At 37.0% G+C, this 7,306-nt stretch overlaps 1 protein-coding gene across 5 annotated transcripts in view; it reads right to left on the bottom strand.

Annotated features, from left to right (window-relative positions):
• Positions 1-6,587: 6,587 nt before the first annotated feature.
• Positions 6,588-7,306, bottom strand: part of LOC117170527 (probable tubulin polyglutamylase TTLL2) — a 53,063-nt gene continuing 52,344 nt past the window's right edge. For all 5 annotated transcript variants that reach the window (XM_033357322.1, XM_033357354.1, XM_033357340.1 and 2 more), the window contains one exon: positions 6,588-6,761. In XM_033357322.1, the coding sequence (XP_033213213.1) occupies positions 6,641-6,761 (121 nt within the window). In that variant the 3' untranslated portion in view covers positions 6,588-6,640. The remainder of the gene's footprint in view (positions 6,762-7,306) is intronic.

The following is a 7,306-nucleotide window of genomic DNA, read 5'->3' as shown; positions in this document are numbered from 1 at the left end:
TACCTCAGCACCTACATCGATGAAAAATTCACCTTCGGAATTCAAATCACGAACGCAGCAAATAAGGCGGAGAAAATGGTGGCCATGCTATCAAGGCTTATACCTAACGTATCCGGCCCGAGAAGCTTCAAAAGGAGAATATTGATGAGTGTAAGAAACTCCATCATGCTCTGTGGAACAGAAGTGTGGAAATATGCCCTGAAAGCAGACTATGGTCGCAAACAGCTTATGGCGGTCCAATGGAAAGGTGCATTTAGAGTGGCTTGCGGCTACAGATCCGTATCCGATCCGGTTGTGCTAGTTATTGCCGGATATATCCCCATTTACCTGCTAGCAGCTAATCGAAAGAGGATCGATGAGGCTAAAAGAGAATAATAGACGAAGTACAGCCGTGGATCGGCAGGAAGTACGGAGAGGTGAATTTTCACATCACCCAGTTCCTGTCTGGTCACTGTCAGAGGTGGGTGGTCCGGAAGTACAAACTTAAGACGTAACACGGAGAACAAATCACTCTAGACAACATGGTGAAATTGATGCTGGAATCCCAAGCTAATTGGGATAACGTTGCCAGATATGTAGAAAATCTCCTGAGAGAAAAGAAGATAGGGGGGTAGCTGAGAGAAAGAGAATCCCAGAGGCGCGTCTGAGCGAGGCCTCCAAGATGTCGAAGGCCGAAAAGCCCGATTCGCTAGCAAAGCGATGCGGAGGACGACGCGTACATCTTGAAGAAGGGTAAAAAAAATGGAAATCCAATAATGCCGAGCCAAGATGCCGTAGGCCGACGAGCCCGATGGGCGGTACTACCGCAATACTGAAGACGATACGTGCATCTTGGGTCGGCAGGACGGAGAAGTATTGTGTGTCGTGTACTATTTATTGTATTTTTTATAATGTGTTATTACATTATTCAAGGCCGGCCATCGAAGAGAGAAACCGAGGCACGGTTTGTTGGCCTTACTCCATGTCATTGAAATATTGCGATTAGCGGTTCTTAGGACATCGGTTGGTGGGAAAGGGGGTTTAAGTCAGTAAGAATCTGACAGGGCTGAAATCAAATAGGCTCTTCCGGACCAAACACACTTAGAACCCCAAGTCGAGGCGTGAACAACCGTTTCAAGGTCTGAGTAACATTAGGGAGTTGTGTCTTAAACGGTGTAATTAGCATACCAGGTCGCCTCCTAGAGTATACAGACCTCAATCCTGCATGCGGGGCTATGTGGGGGTTGGCTTATACTTCCCTAGCTACTTGTGGGAATACAATGGAGGAAAATTTACAAAAAGACTTAGAAGAGATGAACAGGAATATTTGTGGGAAGTTGAGGGGTCCTCTGGACGTGGAGGAGAAGGGAGACTATTCAGAAACGGGAGAAGATATAAGAAGAATGCACAAGCAATTCCTTGAGACACTCGCTCTTATCAAAAAATTGCAGGGAGTTTTAAGAGAAATGGAGGAATTCTCAAATGCAAAGAGCAATATGTTCTTAAAATGAAGGAATGGGATCAAAGAGACGAAACGGATAATAGAGAAAATAGATCATAAGACATGTATGAACATAGACTATTTCAAATATGTTCCGTATAGTGTTGACCCCCTAGCGAAGAGTAGGGAGAGAACATGAACGGAAACAAACTTAAGTCTGGACACAAGCTACAGCGGGCCAAAGATTTAATATGCCGTGGGAAACAACGAGTAAGAAGCCGAGGACCGAAAAAGCTTTAACGCCTGCGGCCTCGACTCCAAGCAAAAAGAAAGGAGAAGAAATCTGAATTACGCGGAGGTCTACAAGGACCTCAAGCAGAAAGTGAAGCCTGTTGCCCTTGGAGTAAAAATCAAGCGAGCCAGGCAAACGAGAAACGAAGAGGTCCTTGTGGAACTCGGACATGTCGCGAAAGGCAGAGCCGCCCTGGCGGACCGAAGGAACTGCATGGAGTCTTCACAAAGTACCCGTAAAGACTCCATTGGGTCCCCATTCGGTTCCTTCTTAAAAAAACTCGAAAAAACAGCAATTGTTTTTTTTTCAACGGTAAAAAGATTAAAAAAATAGAAGAGGTATAACGCCTGTTGACTGCTACTTACAGGCGTTATACGACTTATATTTTTTTTAACTTTTTACCGTTGCAAATAAAACTATTGCCATTATTCCGTGACCTTCTATCGGGAATTTTAACGTAGAATCCGAATTTCAATGCTGAGGAGTTCGAAGCGGCCTTAAGAAGGCACTTCGGGAGCAGACATTTTGCAAAGGTTAAATTCTGCCTCACGAAAAGACCCTTCAGAGGAAATATGAGGGCTTTCGTTGAGTTGACAGAAGAGTTGGCCGCGAGGCTGGTGCGCGCGGGTCACCTAAAGGTGGGTTGGGTGTTCTGTCGTGTAGAGAAAAAGACAGAGAGGATGCGCTGCTACCGCTGCCTCGGTTTCGGCCACATGGCAGCCATTTGCGTGGGGCCTGCCGTACGAGGGCTTATTGGAGACATGGAAAGGAGGGTCATGGGGCTGCGACGTGCGAAAGTACACCGCAGTGCTACCTCTGCGCCACAAAAGAGGAAAGGCTCCGGACAGACCACCTACCGGGGGCGATGAGGTGCTGGACGTTCTGGGAAGCAGCCTCGTTGAAGAAGCCTCAGGGACGTCCAAGCTAAAGAAGCACATAACCAGGATGCCGGAAGCCGACGAGACCGATGTGCGGTATCACAACACTGTCGAGGACGATAAGTGCACCTTGGTTGGACAGGAAAGAGAAAGAATATGCTAGGCAGGCAATAGAAGGTGAAAGCTGAAGCACGGCTTACTGGCCTTACCCCCATGTCCTTCAAGTAATGCGAAAGCGGTTCCGAGCACATGGGTTGGAGGAGGGGGGGAGGGGTTTTAGTTGGTAAGAATCTGACACTACCCATCCTAAGAATCGCCTACCCAGGTAGACGATTACTACTACTACTACTACTACTACTACTACTACTACTACTACTGATATATTTTCGGAGTAATGTTTATATAATATTTAATTGTTTAAATAATAAAAAAATCATCAGCAGTATTTATAGAGAATTGTCTGCTCTACAATTTTAGTTCTATACATTATGACCGAAAAACCGTCCCCTTTAAGGCCATGTGACGAGAGGGTCACGTGACCAAACCTGGTCTTCATTTTTTTCCCCCAACTTACGTCTAAACGAAATGAGGTATCGCTCTGAAAGTTTGGGAAATGAAAGAGGAGGTAATAAGACCCATGTCTCTCCTTTGTTCCTGTGGAAATTTTGAGAAAAAATTTTTTTAAGAAAACACCAGTGGAAGTTTTCTTTCCCAACTTACGTCCACACGGAATGAGATATCGTGTTAAAAATTTGGCACGATAAATAGAAGGCATGCAAGAATATTTGTCTGGTCCTAAATAATTAGAATATTGAAAAATGTTTTTTTTTAATTACTATTTTGGAGAAATAATGACCGTGCTGTCGTCAAACCCTGCAAGTAATTTGCAATGTTGTCAATAGGCTAGTTATAAGTTTATATTTATTAAAGTGGGGCAAAACGACAAAAATCGCTCACGAACATTATGCACAATGAATGCAAAAACTAATGTTTGCACTTGAAATGTAAATAAACATATTTGGTCTGAGATATGTATCGTTCTGGTATCAGCTGTGTCATAGTAGCACTAGCGCAGCGAGTAGACAGCTTCGAACTTCTATAGGTCTGTGGGTAAAACAGATTGCATGATTACCGTCAAAGAACGTTAAAAGTCAAACTTCTGCTGTAGAACCTAAATGCGTCCGTCGATAATCATTATTTGCATAAATGAACTTTTTTCTTCCTCTAACTCCTTGCAAGGCCACAAATGATCCTTTAATATTTATTAACATTTCCTGAACAAAATTTCCGCGTTATTTAAACTTTTATTTTTCAATATGGGTGAAAAAATATTGATCTTAGGGTTGACTTGATCAGCTGTTATACTCATCACATGGCCTTAAAGATACACTGAATGAAGTGAATTGCTGGTACAATCGTATTGCGCGTTAGATTAGCCATAGATATGTCTATTTTAGCCATACAGATTGCTGATCTAACCGACAATATTACTGTATCAGCAATTCATTTCTTTGAGTGTATGTGCGAGAGAAACAGCGTACGGGCATCGAGGTTAAACTCATCCCCTACGCAGAGGGCGGATTACTCGGGATCTGTGACCCGTACGACAGAAATGCATGTAGCAGTCATCACAGAGTGCCACCTACTCACCTTTAGTCACCTATTTTAGAAATTTGTCACCCTTTTCTCCTATTTTGGGGTTTCTCATTTTTTGTCACCTTTTTTCAGTTGAAAAAGTACAATTTTATTCAAAATTTCAACTTCCACATCAAATACAGTTTTTATTACACTTTCCTAATTGACGAATCTTGAACCAAATGATCGAACTTTCAAATAAAAAAGATTAAATTTCAACCAAGAAGAGTTGAAATTTCAAACAGAATCTTAAATTTTTAATTTGAAAAGATGAATATTTTACAAGCCAGTTCAATTTTAAAGCAAGGAAAACGAATTTTCAACTAAAAAATATGACTTTTCTAACAAATGAGGATTTTTACACCAGAAGAATTGATTTTCCATCTAAAAATACAAGTGTTTAATAAATCAGTTGAATTTTTGATAGAAAAAGATTACTTTTTAAGAAAAGAGTTGAATTTAGATTAATTATAAAATAAAAATATAATTTTTTTCAAATTAAAATAATTAGCTTTCAATCAAAAAGAATCAATTTTTAACTAAGGATGATGACTTTTAAACAAAACAGTTACATTTTCAATCAAATAGTAGAATTTTTAATCAAGAGATGAATTTTTAGCCAAAAGGTGATATTTTTTTAGCAAATAGTTGAATTTTCCACCCAAAAAGATAATTTTTAAAGTAAAAGAGAATTTTCAATCCAAAAAGTATCAATATTCGACAAAAAATATGACTTTTTAACAATATAGTTGAATTCAGATTAATTTTGAAAAAGAAATATAATACTTTTGTTTTGTTTTTGACAAAAAGATGTTGATATTTCATGTTTTTGTTTTTAAAATTAAATTGTTTGATAGAGAATTAGGCTTTTTGGCTTAAAAATTCAAATAATTGGTAAAGCATTAAACTGTTTTGTAGAAAATTCGTTTTTGTTTTTATTGAAAATTCATTCGCAATCAAAATTTATCTACTCCATTTTTGGTTAAAAATTCATTCTTGATTGAAATTTTTTTTTTGGTAGAAAATTTACTTTTTGGTAGAAATGTCATCTCTTTTTGGTTAAAAATGCAACTTCTTAGTTGTAGATTGATCTATTTTGGTTGAGGATTAAACTATTTTGTTGAGAATAAAAAAATTTGCTATAAAATTCAACTTTTTTGTAGAAAATTCGTTTTTATCGTTGTTGTTTTAATTCAAAATTAATTTTTCTCAGTGGAAATTCATCTGCTTAATTTTTTGGTTAAAAATTGAACTTTTATGGTTTAAAAATGCAGACTATTCATCTTTTCTGTTTAATAAATCAACATTTGGTAACGGATTTAACTATGTTGTAAATAAATAAATAGTTTTGTAAAAAAATAGTTTTTATTTTTGTTTAATTGAAAATTAGTTCTCAGTGGAAATGTAAATACTTCATTTTCAGGGTGGCCGTTTTAATCAAAGAAAAAAACTTCTGGGCATCTTTGGGTTTACAACAAATCACAACTTGTTTGTCTTATTTAACATTAGTTTATCACCTATTTGCCACCTATTTTAGACAAAAATGTCACAAATGTTTGATGACAATAGGTACTTTGATGACTGATATAGCACTTCTTATTCAGACTCTTATCTATTATTTTTTGTCCTAAACTTTCGTCGTTAGATACACCTTTTTTCGAAATAATCGCCAAAAACAAATCTTCGGCGGTTATTTGATTTAAGGGTGGTTCCACCCACCGGCGATAGGGAAACTTTTTAGATATTTGATTCGGATGCCATATGGAACCGCGTACGATAGATATCAAAACTTTATAATTTTTTTCTGAAAATGACCTGTTTTCGAGCTAATTTTGCTGGACTATTATACAGAAAGGTTCAGTTTAAAATGGCGACCTTCGAAAACATGACGCGATATTTCAATGCGAATGTTGGCAGCACTGCTCAGGTTTCAGTTCTGTCAATATCGCCAAGGGGTGAAACTTTAAACGTTTACTATAATTTTTTAGAGAATAAATTGATGGTAAATGTAACTAATTTATTTTTTGTATCTACAATTACTATTCTCACTAATATAACCTACATAGGAGGACTAACGGCGTCTTATTGCCGCACAAAACTGGTTAGTTATTGTTACCATCGAAATAGTGTAGTAGCTAATATCATCTCTACTGGTAAAGAGCCTCTTGTCACATCTAACCATTTTTTCAGTGTAATATTTTTTCAGAAATATTATTCATAATTTTCAAATACACAGTTTTGCTGCCACATTTTTAAATATATTGTTGTACAAAAAATCAAATGAAATTAAATCCTGACGGAGCAAGTGAATGAATTCTTATTCTTTTGTCATATATGTTTTGTATTTCTATCTACATTGTGTACATGAGATTTTGATCGAGCACGTCGGCGATATAATAACTTCAACAAAAATCGTCATTTTTCTGGCAGCCAAACTTGTCCATTCATATCTAAAGCCCTTTGCAGCATTACATTACACACTGCATCTCCTTGTTTTCCAAATTGCCTCTGAATGTTTTTAGCAGATTTCAGGTATCTGTAAATAGATTGGCTACCTTTAAACAAATTTTAAATTGCATATTGCAAGTGAAACTGTAAAATAGAATCAGAATCAATAGTGTAATAAGTAATATTAAATTAGAGAACATGCAACACACTATGAGTTTCAAAAAAGTAAAGGAAAAGATTGAAAACAAACTGGTGGATGAAGTCGAGAAATATGTGGGAAGTAGACATGGACCCAAATTAGTTAAAACGTCATGTAATAATTTGCCAGAGAAACTGAATATCGATCTCTTTAGAAATATAAGCCAAAATTTGGCCATTTTTTTCTATAATAATTCCAATTGTAATTGATTGTAAGCGAAGTTTAAAGAAACAAACTGTTAACCAACTTTAGATAAGTTATATATTGTAAAAATTCAAATACGTATGTTTATATTGATTTAAATATCCCAAATAAGGCTCCTTAAAAGGAAATGGTATAAATGAGCCAAACATATTGTGATTTTCGTTACTAATGGAGCATGAGAAAAAGTGCCAAAGTCTCAGTTTATAAGTAGTATTTACCAAGAAGATGTA

Source organism: Belonocnema kinseyi, chromosome 1 (genome assembly GCF_010883055.1).
Source record: "Belonocnema kinseyi isolate 2016_QV_RU_SX_M_011 chromosome 1, B_treatae_v1, whole genome shotgun sequence".
In the NCBI taxonomy this organism is placed as follows: domain Eukaryota; kingdom Metazoa; phylum Arthropoda; class Insecta; order Hymenoptera; family Cynipidae; genus Belonocnema; species Belonocnema kinseyi.
Note: the sequence above shows the minus strand (reverse complement) of the source record. Positions and strands in the feature narration are given on the sequence as shown.